This window comes from Fonsecaea erecta, assembly GCF_001651985.1.
Source record: "Fonsecaea erecta strain CBS 125763 chromosome Unknown Scaff6, whole genome shotgun sequence".
In the NCBI taxonomy this organism is placed as follows: Eukaryota; Fungi; Ascomycota; class Eurotiomycetes; order Chaetothyriales; family Herpotrichiellaceae; genus Fonsecaea; species Fonsecaea erecta.
In genome coordinates, this window is record NW_017387249.1 from 1112051 (window position 1) to 1126620 (window position 14570).

The 14570-nt window shown below is 55.1% G+C and overlaps 5 protein-coding genes across 5 annotated transcripts; 2 read left to right on the forward strand and 3 right to left on the reverse strand.

The window, feature by feature from the left end:
• Window positions 1-801: 801 nt before the first annotated feature.
• AYL99_07430 (hypothetical protein) lies at window positions 802-1856 on the forward strand (the record flags this gene model as incomplete). The annotated part of the gene is made up of 2 exons (XM_018838939.1): window positions 802-1200; window positions 1260-1856. 2 exons carry the CDS (start codon window positions 802-804, stop codon window positions 1854-1856), a joined length of 996 nt encoding a protein of 331 aa, XP_018691707.1.
• Window positions 1857-3347: 1491 nt separating this feature from the next.
• Window positions 3348-5637, forward strand: AYL99_07431 (hypothetical protein; the record flags this gene model as incomplete). Its single annotated transcript, XM_018838940.1, has 2 exons — window positions 3348-4153; window positions 4206-5637. The coding sequence occupies 2 exons, from the start codon at window positions 3348-3350 to the stop codon at window positions 5635-5637; spliced, it is 2238 nt and encodes a 745-aa protein (XP_018691708.1).
• A 1267-nt stretch (window positions 5638-6904) lies between these two features.
• Window positions 6905-8437, reverse strand: AYL99_07432 (hypothetical protein; the record flags this gene model as incomplete). Its single annotated transcript, XM_018838941.1, has 2 exons — window positions 6905-7992; window positions 8053-8437. The coding sequence occupies 2 exons, from the start codon at window positions 8435-8437 to the stop codon at window positions 6905-6907; spliced, it is 1473 nt and encodes a 490-aa protein (XP_018691709.1).
• Window positions 8438-8829: 392 nt separating this feature from the next.
• Window positions 8830-10182, reverse strand: AYL99_07433 (hypothetical protein; the record flags this gene model as incomplete). Its single annotated transcript, XM_018838942.1, has 2 exons — window positions 8830-10026; window positions 10138-10182. 2 exons carry the CDS (start codon window positions 10180-10182, stop codon window positions 8830-8832), a joined length of 1242 nt encoding a protein of 413 aa, XP_018691710.1.
• A 252-nt stretch (window positions 10183-10434) lies between these two features.
• On the reverse strand, window positions 10435-13053 carry AYL99_07434 (hypothetical protein; the record flags this gene model as incomplete). The annotated part of the gene is made up of 1 exon (XM_018838943.1): window positions 10435-13053. One exon carries the CDS (start codon window positions 13051-13053, stop codon window positions 10435-10437), a length of 2619 nt encoding a protein of 872 aa, XP_018691711.1.
• Window positions 13054-14570: the final 1517 nt, after the last annotated feature.

Genomic DNA, 14570 nt, shown 5'->3' on the forward strand with positions numbered 1-14570 from the left:
CCGAGTGGTTGTCCAGCAACGTCCCAATAACCATCTTGGAGCAGATTAATAGCCCGGAAGATAAACCGAGTAACTACCTCGTCCCTAAACCTACCGTACACCTACCGAGTACTGCGTCTCGTATGGACTCAATCAAAATAGGGAGGACTGGTGCGTGCAAGCGAGACTCCAAGACTAAGCCACCTTGAGCTGCCGGGACTGTGGCTGTGCCTATAGGAGGAGGGCTTGGCACCGGTGGATCGTCACGGGAAGGCTCCGCGTTTCGCGCCGTCTCCTGCCAAGACTTGCGATCCCCTTTTCACCAATCTCCATTATTGATGTTACAATTCTCCCGTCAACAACAACTTCAAACTGTCGATTTCCAGGCCTCGTAGATGGACCTTTGGCAGGTCTGTTTGCACAGTCATCGTGCTGTGTCGACTTGGCCAACCATGCATGCTTTTCTGGGTGTTGAGAGTGGCGTTAGCTGGCACCCCTCAACCCCAGTCTTGCTGCGATCAAGGGTCTCCCTCGCCGTCTGTGCCGTGTTTCTGGCGCACTTCCAAAACGCCTCATGTTCCGGACCAGGTAAGTCCACCTTTTACCAATCCCAGCGTGTACAGTAGCATCGGCTCTTGCGTCGCTAAATCACATTGCGCCCACTTGGCGGGTGACGACCTGGCAGCGCCCACCTCGTCATAGCCGAGATGCGAAGCTGGGACCCGCCTCTCGTGTGAACTCTTCTCGATCTGTCGCATTTTACCCTTCCCGCGAGGAGCACTTTAACTTCCCGTTCATTGCGCATTTTCCTTGAAAGCATCCATGGCCTCGACGGGCTCTGCCGTAGACTACTCATCCTACAGCGACAAGCAGGTAGCATCGAGCATCGACCACGGCAAAGAAGTCGTCACTCCGACACAGCCGTATCCGGACGCCTATGCATATGCAAACCCCAACAACACCAATAACGACAGTACACACGGCGGGAGTGGAGGAGGGGGTCTCGAAGCAGTTCATCACCTTCTACCGGACGGGCAGGAGAACCCTGCCTGGGTCGAGCGGAAGACGAAACGAAAGATATGTGGTCTTAGTAGCAGGGCCTTCATCATCGCGATCGCCGTGGTGACGGCTTTGCTGGTCGCAGCCATCATTGGAGGAAGCATAGGAGGCGTGCTGGCACATAAAAACAACTCGGGAAGCGACAAGGCCGAGTCAGCGCAGGTGAGATTGGACTGCTTTCACGCTGTATTCGTACCCCTACTGACATTGTGTTCTTGAAGCGCAGCAGCACGTCTCCCGCCACTGCAGTCTCAGCAACAGCAACAGCAACAGCAACAGCAGGAGCAACTACCTCGCCGTCGGCTACTGTTGAGGTCGTTCCTTTCACATTCTCATCGTCATCGTCATCGTCAACGCCATCCTCATCCTCATCCTCTGCTACTGTCGAGACCACAACCGCAACTGGTACCTCCACATCCTCCACCTCTATCTCCACAGCCTCAAGCCAGGAAGGAACCTACAACTGCCCCGCAGACAACAACGAAGAATATGTATCCTCCGTGGACGCCACCGCCACCTGGACGATTCTCTGCAATACAGATTGGCCAGCGGGGGTTGCCGCCTTGAGCGAGGGAACTGTGTACGACCTTGATGCTGTCATTGCGTACAGCGTTCAATCTTGCATCGACCAATGCGTTGAAAACAATCTCTCTGGCGGAGGTTGCCAGGCGGTCGTTTACGGCGCCAATATCACCCTTGCCCTGAGTAGGTCTGGGATTACCGGGAACTGTTTTCTGAAAAATGATCGGGGCGCACAGAACAGCGTGGACAATAGTGGGCAGGTCGAGGCCGCGTATGCGTCCTCGCTGAGTGCCTGAGGTGGGAAAAGAGAGGAATGTCGATCCCAGTCGAGAGTTGGGCAGCGTCCGCCTCGTTCTGCGCCGCCGCAATATCCGGTCAAAGAGGTGACGATCGCTGCTGCTTTCTTGTTTCAAGAAGGCTGCGGATGCCGGCGACACCGACATTGGACCAACGACATCGCAAGAAGATGGTCCTATGACCGGTGCTTGCGATTCCTCGACTATTCTAGAGTCTCAATATCCGAACTTGGCTACGCCCTACCCTGGAGGTGATTATAGGCGGCACCGGCAGATATCAGTATCTTGCCAATCGAGAGGCAGCTTCGCGACCTGATTATGCCGAATGCCTGAAGGCGGGACCTGGCTTCCTCGCTTCAGCTCGTCTGGACTCGAAATGAGATGTCCGACACATGCATGAAGACGTGATAAAAGGGAATGTTTCCCACGGTTGCGAACATGGAATGACTGTCCGACAAGCCAAATCTTTTCGTTACGGGATTCGGACACCCAGTCACATTCCGTAGCACATGCTGGCTACGAAACGACTTCGACACCTGGACCGGGACATCTTTGACGCTTCAAGAGCTCAGATAACAGGTGTTCGCAAGGATAGACGTCTCGAATCGTGGAGGAACTGTTCAAGAGCGTTGCTACGACGTATGCACGGAAACGAAAATGAGAGCTGTATAACTTCAGAGGTCGCCGGTATAGTGCCTCGATTGGCCACGTCCAGCAATGGCTTTGGCGAAACATCTCAACTTGCCACGTGTCTCTACCTGCGGGCTTGATCTTGTTGAAAGCAGCTCAGCGGACTGCTTGCCGTGCCACCGGCCAGGAAATGTTGTTTGACCCAAGCTATTTGATTCATGGGCATCTCTGACGGTCTAGACATGGCGGCGAAGCTAGAACAGCAAGCACCATCTGCCTCAAGTGGCACCACGAAGCTGTATTGTCTGGAGATTGGGCCCCTTTTGATGTTTATAAATATGAGGAACTCGGCAACCTCCTAAAATATATACAAGACCCAAGTCTCCTTGAACAAAATATCGATCATTACCTACAACACAGGCGCAGGACGCGTACACCCTTCTGTCCTCGCAACAGCTGAGTACGCAGCCTCAAGCTTCCCGCTCTCATCCAATTTGCAAAAGTATCATACTCACACTCGTCTCTGGTCACGATGTCGCGATGTCTCTGTAGAGATAGAAATGCGAATGGTCCTAATTGGATGCTAAGTGCATATAACCATGGAGACACATGAAGTGTATGGAATGAAGACAATTTTGGCTTTCCAGACCGGCTCGCTCTTCGTCCAACGACAGCGCACGTTCTCCTCGTACCACCGTGCCAATGTTCTGGACCGTTCAGCCTCGTATTCGGTAAACTTTGCTGCTGCCTTCGACGTTGAACACGACACCCAGCTGGACCGACTTTTGACGCCAGAATGACCGATAAAAGGGAATTAGAACGGGAAGAAAGACATGCCACCGATCGGACGAGTGTGAATCAATGGACCCGCTCAGCGTCGCCACCGCCGCGTCGAGCCTCGTCTTCTGCGTCGTGCGCAGCGGCAAGGCTCTGGCGGGCATCTACGAGAAATACCACGACGCCCAGCGTTGCGTCTTCATGATGCAGACCGAGTGCACCGTGCTGGCCGCCGCGCTATCCCAGCTCCAGATGCACTTCTCGACCGTGTCCCGCTCCGCAGCAGGAGCCATGGACCGGTACCCGGACTTCGTGGTCGAAGCCATCGACCTCGCGCTGGTCGGATGCACGCTAACTCTGTCGGTGCTGAGCAAGGAGATCGAGAACTTGACAACAGCAGACAGTGGCAATAACAATCCTCTTGACAAGGCCGCCAGGCTGGCAAGAGGCAAGAAGATCAAGTACGTCTGGAAGGAAGACACCATGAACGAGCTCCTGGAACAGCTGCGCGGCCAGAGCGCGGCACTGAATCTGCTCCTCCGAGCCCTCGACTCGTCCTCGATCGATCAGATCCTGTCCATCCTGCGGTCGGGCCAGGACACGTTCCACCAGGTCCAGCGGGGGGCGGCGTCCATCCGACAGACGCACCCTCAGGAGCACTATGCGGAGAGCATCCTGGATATGAAGTTTGATGACACGCAGACTCTGTATTCCTTGGACAACTACAAGGCCTTGCAAGACGACGATGATCAGGACGAGATCATCCCATCTCTCGCTACGATGGGCTTGGGTTCAAACCGGAGCACCCCCAACTCGCAACCCGCATCGACGGGTGTCCGAACCCCTGGAGGAGGACCACAGAGACATTATGATGCGAAACATGACCTGTGGTGAGTTTTTATATACGCCATTAGACATTCTCCTCCTCACTCACCCTACCAGGTACACCGTCGATCCGTATACTGGCGAAGCCCGCTATCTCCCGAAACTATCTCCCCGTAATAGTCCAGCCGCCACGGATCCTCCCCAGCCAAAGCCAGCCGTAACCAGAAAGCCAGTGCCAGTGACAATACCGGCAGTGGAGTCACGATCGAAGCAAACCCCGACGATCAAGAATGCTCAGCCCGCACGGGAACCCGCACAACCACGCCCTTCCTCCGCGCCAGAGCAGCCGCTGGACTTTGCGCCGTGGAAGATGAACACGGACGCAAAGTTCCGGACCGCCCTCGAAAACCTGCGCAAGGAGAAGTCTGCGCCGGCCATGGCGGTGGGCATCGTGTCGGCCATGGCGGTGGGCATCGTGTCGGCCATGGCGGTGGGCATCGTGTCGGCCAACGCGCCACCCACCGTTCAGGTCGTCGGGTATCGGCGGCAGGGTAGCGCGACGGCGGTGACACGCGCCGACTGCTTCGTCGTGGCCAACAGCAACGTTTTTACCACCACGGCGCTGGGCGTGTTAGTGGAGAGGGGCCTGTTCCGGTGGGACGAGACGGTCCTAGACCTCTTCCCATCGCTGGCGAGCCGTGTGCACCCGTTCCACCACCAGACCACGTTGGCGATGCTGGGCGCCCACCTCTCCGGGTTTGAGGCCTACATCACCGGCGTCGAGGAGGGCGAGCTGTTCGACTACATCCGCCACGGCGGAGCCAGCGTCGAGCAGCAGCGCCTGGCCGTGGCCATGTCGTACCTGGGCCGGCCGCCGGACAGGACGCCGGGGAGAACGGGCGGGTACTCGTGGAACTGGGCCAACCCGATCCTGATCGCCGCGGCCATGGAGCAGCGCACGGGCACCCGGCTGGAGAATCTGGTCAAGTGGCTCGTCTTCGACCCGCTGGAGATGTACTCGGCAGGGTTTACGGACACGGACAACCACCATTCCCACTCCAATCCCACACAACCCTGCGGCCACTCGGCCGACACGAGGCTGCCGCTCGACCTGGCCCAGCACGTGTTCCACCGCGGCGCCTTCTCCGCGTCGACGGGCATCTCGTGCTCGGCGCCCGACTACGCGGCGTTTGTGGGCATGCACCTGTGCGCGGCGATGGGGCTGCCCACGGCCGTCCTCCTGCGTGGCATCGACGAGGGCACCACTCTTACGACTCCATCTGCGACGACGACGAGGAGCTTCTTCCACACCAGGCTGGTGCCCGAACAGATCTCGACGCCCGGGGGCTGGATCACCGCGACGCGTGACTGGGCCGGTGCCCAGGACGCCGTGTGGCTCGACGGCCGCTGCGACGGCTGGGCCTGCACGACCTGGATCGCCCCCGCCACGGGCAAGGCGTACTTCGCCCTCGTCAACGTCGAGGGAGATCCGGGGGTCAAGATCGCGGACGATGCCGTGAGTTTGGTCATTCGCCATGCAACGCGTTGAGAGATAGAAAACGGTAGAGCCACTCGGGCTCGGAGAACAGCAGGAGGAGGAGGGAAAAGACAGAGAGTGCGAGAAACAGCAAAACAGCAAAAAGGTAGGAGGGAGTATTTGTTCTTAGAATGCCGTTGAATCGAGTTCAATGGAGATTGAGAGAATGTTCAATGCTGTCTGTGTGTGTGTGTGTGTGTGTGTGTGTGGGTAATGAGGTAGATAGGGGGGCGCCTACAGTCATCAACATCATCATCATCAGCATCATGGTAGTGGAAAGGGAGAAGGATAGATATACGAGGCACACACACACACACTCACACACATCAAATGGCCCTTGGTCCAGTTCGACCCGAATCAAATCCTACAGCAGCAGCATGGCGCAACACTGCTTCACAATACAATCAATGTTCAGGAGAGGAGCAAAACGTCCAGTCCAGTCCAGTCTAGTCCAGTCCAGTACCGTAGTCAATTAATTAATTAATTAATTAATTTACCTGGTCTAGTCTCTTCTCGACCGATGTGACGGAACGGACAATGAATGAATGCATGCATGGGCCCATCCAGGACAGGACAGGATTGATATCCTACAGTCGCAGGTGGCAGATAGCAAGCCATGCAGAGCAATGCAGGGCAGGAGGAAGCTTGTCTCGTAACCCCCCTTCCCTCTCTCCCTCTCCAGGCCTGAGCTCGAACTGATAACCTACCTACTGACTGTATTGTGCTGTAGTGTAGGTATCAATCATTACCATTACCTCAACTACAAAGTGGTGGTGTGTATTAAGCCAGCTTGAATCCGTCCGTTCTAGCTCCAATATGGACACAATAATTGTTTCTCTCTCTCTCTCTGTGTGCTCGGACAGGCAAGGCCAACCCCCCAAGTTCGACATCACGTTACATAGCCCCGCCCCGCCCCTCAACATCTCCTTTTTTCTTTTTTTGGGGGCGTTGTCCCTTGCCCGCGTCTTCTTCCAAACCAGAAGGAAAAGGAAAGGGAAAAGGAAGAGACAAGACAATTCGTGCGTGCGGCTTCCTCCCATCACTCGGACCAGCTGCTGCACAATAACCCGGCGCAACCACGCATGTCCAACACCGTTCCTTCATCTTCGTACAAATTCTAGAAGCTGTAATTCTTCTCGAAGGACCGGACCTGCTCCGAACCCCGGTAGAGGTGGATGTGGTCAGCTCTGAGAATGTTGCGAATGTCAGCAGATGACCACCTTCCTGTGAAAACCCTCGTCTTGACGCATGATCTGGTCCATGTTTTGAGGACCTAGTCTCAGCCTTGTCCACCGCAAGGCCCTCCCGGTGCATGGTGGTCCTGTCCAGGACGTTGAACCCGCAGCTGTGGCAGTGCTCGTGTTGGCAGCCGTGCTTGTCCTCCAGCCTGCATCTGGATCTGGCCTTGCAAGCGCGGAGAAGGTCGTGACACGCCCAACCACTGTTGTCGTTTTTGTTGTTGCTGCTCAATCCCCGCTTGAGTCTGTGCTTGAGTAGGGGATGATGCGTGAACCCGAAGCTGGGCGGCCATAGGGAGCATACTGGCAGTAAGCATTGAATTCTCCTTTCTGTTCCGCTCGTCGAATGCTTCGTGCTCTTCAACGTTGCCCGTCCACATGTCCATGATATGCTCGCCTTCTTTGCGGTATCTCTCGCCGTCACGCACGCTGGATCGCCTGGCGATGACTGTCGTCCATTCCCGCACAATCCGCCGCTGCCTCAACATCGCGGCGATGTGATGCTTCCGGTGGAGCTCCTTCTGAAACTGGGACGAAGCCTGTGGGGGAGCAGGATCGTAATGTCGCACCCGGGACACCAAATATCGCAGCTGGTGGTCTAGGATGGTCCCCGTCGAGTCCTGGTAATCAAAGTGGATGGCGGGTTCTTGTTGCCTCCACTTCTCCAGCTGCTGGATGAACGTCAGCTTGATCATCGTCCTTGCTTCGTGAATGACTTGCTGCCACGTCAACAAGTGCATTCCAGGCTGTCGACCGACGCAGCGCTGGTAGAAGCGGTCCATCCGTCTCAACTCCTTCTCGACAACCTTTTGATGGAAGTCGCAGGCGATTCGAAACAGTTGGTCGCTGCGAACTAGTTCCTCCAGCTCATCGGGGGTGAGCTCAGAGAGAGCGTCGCGCACGTTGGGGGAAGACGAAAGCTGCGGCATGAACGAAGCCCGCAATAGCCCGTGCTGTTGATGATCCGAGGAATCACAGCGTCCGCGTTCCTCAGGATAGGTACGTATCTGGCCCCTGTACATCACTCCCGCGATATTGCCGGAAGTTACCTCTAACCTCGCCGAGGTGCGGTTTTCCTGTCTCAACATTTCCTGAAAGATCGGTACGGCGGACGCTGGAAGTATGGGCACTGGACAGACACACATCAGCGACGCCCCTGTTGTCCGAAGCGGTGGACTGGAGAACATACATGACAGCTTCACGCTCCGTCCACATTCATGACGCAGCGCGTCGCGTTCAATATTCGCCGTGACAAATTGTGTCCAGTCAAACTGCGCAGAGGCACCCGGCCAATGTTCGACCTCATACATCGCGTAGAGCTTGCTGACTGCGAACTGTGATTCCTTCTGCTGACCTCCCGGCTGGCATTCACTGAAGAAGCAACGACGTCTGCCTAAGCGCGCTTCCACCACCCTAATCAGCCTCTTCAGACGCGTGCGTGGGTATTTCCGCATGGCGGCTTCTGCAGACATGCCCAGGGGGAGCCGAGGAAGCGGTGCTCTGATGACGAAGTCCGTGTAGGCGAATCTCTGAGGGGGGTTGAGACGAAAGATGTCCTTCGGGGAGGCTGACATTGTGAAGACACGTTCGTTGAGGCGGGTGACCGTACTTTCTCCAGCAGGTGGTGGCTGAATGTGATCTTTGTGGATGAAAGACAGAGGGCGACAACTCGCGGGAAATCCGATCACGCAAACGCGGTGAGGCAGCGCCCGGAGCCGTCTTCACGACGTGGAAGGCCCTGGGTCGAGTTTCACTTGGCTCAGTGAAGCACTCCGTTCCCAACTCTTCATAGGTCAGACATGTGAAAACGACATCCGCGGTCGAGGCTGTATGTCTAGGCAATAGACACGAGTCTCCAGTTCGCTCCACCTTTCCCAATGCCTGTTCATGCCAGACTCCGCCAATTCCTGGGGCTTAGGTCGGTGCGTCGTGATTTCTGTGCAGCTTGCAAGAGCGAATCCATACTCTAGGAACGGGACCTGGCGCCGAAGATGAAGTTCTCCCAGTTTGATTTCAGTTTGTGGGCCCCTTCTCGTAAATCCCACCCTTTCACCTCGCAGACCTTGTGTAGGATCTCGAGAAGAAGCCTGTCCATGGTTTCCCCAGCACAGTGGAGGTCGCTCTCGATCAGAATCCTGTCTTCGGGCACCGCTTGGATGACGCTGGTGACCTTCGCTGTCGACACATTGGAGAAATTGATGGCCGTCGAGAAGGAGAAGTAGATTTCTGCCGGCACTGTAGGGGCGAGAAATTGCTTCAATGCATCTGGAGGCCCGGAATAGGAGTGCATGCATATCCGTGGCGGGAAAGGAAGTCTCCTGTCTTGACCACGAGTATCTGCATTTCCCTCGCCCTGATGGGCCTTTGGGGCGCTCAAGGCCCTCTTTCTCTCTCTCTTCGATGGTCTCTCATGGCCCTTCCACAGCCCCTGCAGGAGGTCAAAGACTAACCCATGAGCCTGGACACTGTGCACAGAGACCGGCCGCTGTAGCTTTGCAGCAAGCTCGAACTGGGCCTTTAAGACGACTTTTTGGTGCTCAATGTTGACGCGATACGGCGAGAGAGGTCTCCCTTCGCGGGAGCCCGGCGTGTAATCTTCATCTGAACCGCCAGTCTTGTTCTTCATGTCGCCGGTCATGGCACTGGGGCCATGTGGCAGCCGAAATGAGCGATCCAGACCGACCTCCCCCACCAATGAATAGGGGAACTCCTCCAGTCTCTCCTCCGACTCCTTAAGAAACTCTCGTAACGATCGAGGAGCAGGGAGGGACTTAAGAAACTCCTCGTCATCGGGTTCTGGAATCAAGACTGCCTTGTAGTGATCAACTTGATCAGGGTGAATATCCTCCTCTTTCAGGTCATCATACAGTTGGTGAGAAAACCAAGGATGCCATCCGAAGGCAGGGACCACGTATTGCGAAGTCTCTCCTCCAGAATTAGAAGTCGACTCCTTCAGAGGGTATTTCCTCGCCGTGTCCCGGACCATCTCTTGGTCTTGTGATCTCGTGGCCATGACGGTGAGGACTCTCGCTTTCATGCTGGGGATGTCCCTGACCGAGGCCATGATGTCAGTCGGATGGCAGTGAGCGTCGAAGACGCCGATTTGCCAGATGGCATCGTCCGCATCCTCGGTGTTTGTCATGTCCAGGAGCACGACGATGTACTAACTGAGGTATCAGCGAGAAGAGAGAGCTTGTGGAATTAAGATAGAGAAAAGTCGAACATCTTCAACGATGGAGTGTAATGAGCACCACCCCCAGGATATTCAAATGACATCATCTTCGAAGTCATTCGAAACAATGTTGAAAAATGGAGCCATTGAGGGTCGCCAACCTGCTTTCATAGCTCGATCAGCGAGAAACACCGGTGGGAAGATCTAATCCGTTCGTAAGTCTATGTTTATTTCATAGAAAGTCCTATATTGACAAGTGTGATACAACACTCGTCTGCTATGCGACAAAAGAGGGGCCCATCATTATATGTACCAACCAACATTAGAGAGACAAGACCAGCTCTGACTCCTTATATTACACATTCCTCACCAGAGGCGTCAAGCCTCTTGAATGAGCGATCACCCACTATCCATGTCCCAGTAGGATATAGAGGTATCCTGACTGTCATAACCAGAGTCGGTGCTGGTCTCACTGTACCGGCGTGGGATCTTGGTTTGGCTATTTTGCATACCCATCACGTCAGCCGCGAATCTGTGATCGTGTGGTAGAACGCGAACCTCTTCTCTTCCAGCCGTTGCTGGGTTCTCAATAGCTGGCAGACGCCGGAGAAGATGCTTCCTTGCCGCCTGCGTCAACAGGTGCGTGTTTTCGATCCCAATAGTCTTTGAATGGAAAAAGGCCAATGCCGCCTCTTGATTGTCCCGAGGGCTGTGATCTTCGCGATCGAGGATCTGCAAGGCTTCCGCGCAATGCAAACAATTCACAATATCAGTTCTAGCAGATGGCGGAGTGGACGAGTCGATGAAATAAGGAGGCCGAGTTTCAGCTTCGGGGTGCGTGGCAGGGGTGGACAAAACCTGCATGGCATCGGACGCTCGCTTGAAATAGTCCGTGCGAGCAGTCTTGCTTAGGACCGAGCTTGCAGCCAACGCTCGCGTTTCGGCGGCGGATCCGGGTGGCGCGATCTTGAGCGCCGCCCCCAAGTGCTCTTGGACACGGTCGGAGGCCTCGGAGGAGTGTAGAGACAGCTCCAAAGCCTCTGTCAATGACAGCATTGAGCGCCAGGCGGCAACAGCATCAAGCGGTGATCTGACTGCATGATCTTCTACCACCACGTCCAGTAGAGGATTGGGAGAATCTTCCTGCGTGGGTCGGTCATACATCAAATTGTACGCCCTCTGACAAACCGTGTCCAGGAAGACGTGATCGCACGGCATCTCAAGCATGTGCGCAAGATACGGAGGGAGAGGATCCGGATGATGCAGGGGTAAATTATTGTGTGAGTCTTTGGCGCGACCCCATTGCCTGTTGGCAAAAAACTTCCCGACGCGGTTAGCGATCCTGGATACTCCAGTTCCGAGTGAGCCCACATTCCACAGGAGCACTCGACAATGGAGTGTTTTCAGCATCAACCGCAAAGGTGACCGGGGTAAAGTCCCTGCGCCAAAGATGGTCAGGAGCAGTCGGCTTCGGCTCACTTCGGCATCACCACCGGCCAATTGTGCGTCGATTGCAATGTCCCAAGCCTTGATCCGGGCCACGTCGTCGTCAGCGGTGCGACCGGTCAGCCAAGCGTATGCCCGTGCCCCAAAGAGGTAACCAAAGGTATATTTGAGCCATTCACAAGTGATTGCAATCCACTCAGGGAAGAAGTGGTGATGCGGCAGGTGCAGCTCCTGCATGCTAGTGCTCCAGGCGCGGCGTCGAACTTGAATGGGTGAGGCTGGAGCTGGCACCTGTCTCGAGGGCGTGCCCAACTCCTCGACATCGGGCTTTGGCGGGGGTTTTGAGTTGAACAAGTATGAAAAGATGAGGAAAGCCAGGAATGTCAGAGCAATGAATCCCTTGATCAAGGGTACGATGCCGCCGGCCTGACAGAACTGGCTGAAAGTGGCCAAGTAGATTCGAGGTGACCGTAGAAATTTCCAGCCGTCCAGTAGCTCGAGAGGAATTCCAAATAGGCCTTTCTCGCGCGAGTTGGAGCCCATATCAGACTCACTAAGGCCATCTACCACCATGAGAGTGGCGATAGAACCGAGAACGATCCTCGTCGGCCATTTGCCCTTGAATTTGGAGCGTTCCGACGGAGTTTCATAGATGTGGCCGTAGTGTTCTTGCGGTTGGTTTTGTCGGAGACGTCTCCAACTCTCTGGTTGCGGGATCAGTCCCTGGGGCGGATTGGCGGTCGTGTTTATCGATTCGGATGAAGGGGAACGAGGGTTTGAGTCGGGTGAAGATTCTTCTATGACCACGTTGCTGGTGAATGCGGCAGCTCTTTGAGCATCGTGACCGCCTTGAGCAATGACCTTGTCCAGGGTTTCGAGCCGTTCTTTCAAAGACTTGTTCTCTTCCTCGAGGCGTTTTGTCCGGAACTCGAGATGGCGAATATACTCCACGGCCTTTGTCAAGATCGAGGCTTTGTTGAGCTTGTTGCTTGGAGTCAGGCCATCCAGATCGTCCTCGTCGGAATCCCCGTTGACCGATTCGCGAACCTTTGTTTTCTGTGCGAAACGAAGGCTGGGCACGCTGTCCCTCAACTCGGCGATCTTCTCATTGAGGTTGGCCCGATATCTCTTCTCAATGATATTGTGCGGCCGTTTTTTGGCGGCAGGAGTAGGTGCGTCATGCCGATAGTCCGTTGTTGGTATATCGGTGGGAGACAGTTTCCGCTTGAGCATAGGCCGCAGGCTGGGGGTCGGCTGCTCCCTCACAGTATCTCCGCTGAGTCGCATCTCGAGACTCGAGCGTGATTCTGGAGATGCCGAACTGTGCCGGGGTGTCAACAGATCTTGGGTAGGAGGGGCGGTGAGGAGATCGGTCTTGAGTTGGGCAGGGAGGCAATCCCCATTCGCGGTCGACGATGGGGATATTGGGAGCGTATGTAGTTTTTGAGCCTCTTCGGAAGCTCGTGGGAAGGTATTTGCAGACCCATTCCAATCCAGCCACTTGTCGAACTCGCGGCCTGCAGATTCCAGATCGAGTGGCGCGGTCATGGCTGGCTGCGGAGGAGTGATCATGGCGCGTGGTTGAGTGGAATCTGCATTGGACTTGGAGAGAAGAATGTCACCATATGGAGGAGCACCTTATTATAATATAAGATCACTCACCACGTCCACTGGTGCTGGGGATATTTCGTGGAGGCGATATTTGGAAAAGGACGGTGGACGAGCACAGGCCTTGTCCTGTAGATTGAGGTCCCTGGCTAGCCAGTTCGAGAAGGGGGAACAATCTGCACGGCTGCAGCTTCCGCTAGGCAAGCATGGCACGCATGGGTGATGGAGGAGAAGCAGTTGGTTCGCTTGTTTGGTGGCTTTCCAGACTGCGCCCAGGGAGCGCAGTGGCCATTGGTGGGAAAAGACGAAGCCTACTCGGCTGCTCACACTTCCGCCGTGCTGCGCCACGAAAATACGATTCAGTTATCAACGCTGGTTCGAGAGGGGTACATCTTATCTCTGCTCTTGCGCAGCGAAAATGCCGTCGACAGCATGTACCCTCGTATGCTATCCCTCTCTGCTGGCCCGGAGCACACGTTGAAAAGTGGCTGATGACTGAACATCTTACCGGGATATCAGCGAAGCGACGAAATTCCCACTGTTGTCGGCCTCAAAGCGAGGGGCCCAATTATTCTTGTAGGCACCGTGGACGTTCATCTCCAATGCCCGTGAAAGATTGGGCGCGTGGACCTTGTGTCTATGGCAAGAGACAGAGACAGGGACAGAGACACTCTTCCATTACTATTGAACGCCACATAATGCGTGATCAAACTCTGTGGGCGTCTTCCATCTATTGATTTGTATATAATAGCCCCCTCTTGTTTGTTTAACTGGCTCCTTATAGTGAATCCGTACCTGACAGATAATCCGAGCATGGCTCGGAAGAAGATACGGGTCGGGGAGGTGTTGCTATACATATCTCGTTCGTGCGAACGGGCATAAGGAGGATTGCATGTGCATTGTGAGGGGTTTCGTCTGGGGATCTCCGTCAGAGTCTTCATTGTACTACCAAGCTCGTTAGGGTACTTCCCAGATACCTCGTATGGTGTCCGTGGAGGAAACGTCCTCATCGACGATCTTGCCGAAGCGAGAACGGATCAGTCGGAGAGAAGAGGTTATTGATCGTCCTGTCAGGTGGTCTTTGGATTCGTCTCGAACTGTGACTGCAAGCACCGTCACCCGGACCGACGAGATGATTTGTGGATGAAAATTTTGGTCCAGTGGATAGGTTCATGGGCCGGTCGCCTGTTGAAACAGCCCAAATGCGGAGGGGCAGAAAATGTAGTATTTCGGTTACGAGTGTGCATTGCACTATACTCTCGGCAAGCCTTGATTGTTGTTCGTGTCCTTGGAATGGACAGGTGTGTACCTCGTAATTACTCCATAGTAATGCTCAAATGCTCCGGAGAATGGTTCCAGGGAGGGCCCGTTCTGAGCGGGTCTGACGATGGGGCTTTTCCCTTGACACAATTATTGAAGCAAAGAGTGGTACATTATTGTATGCAAGTCTTCGGTAAGGTTGACATCAGTGACCGCCTGTC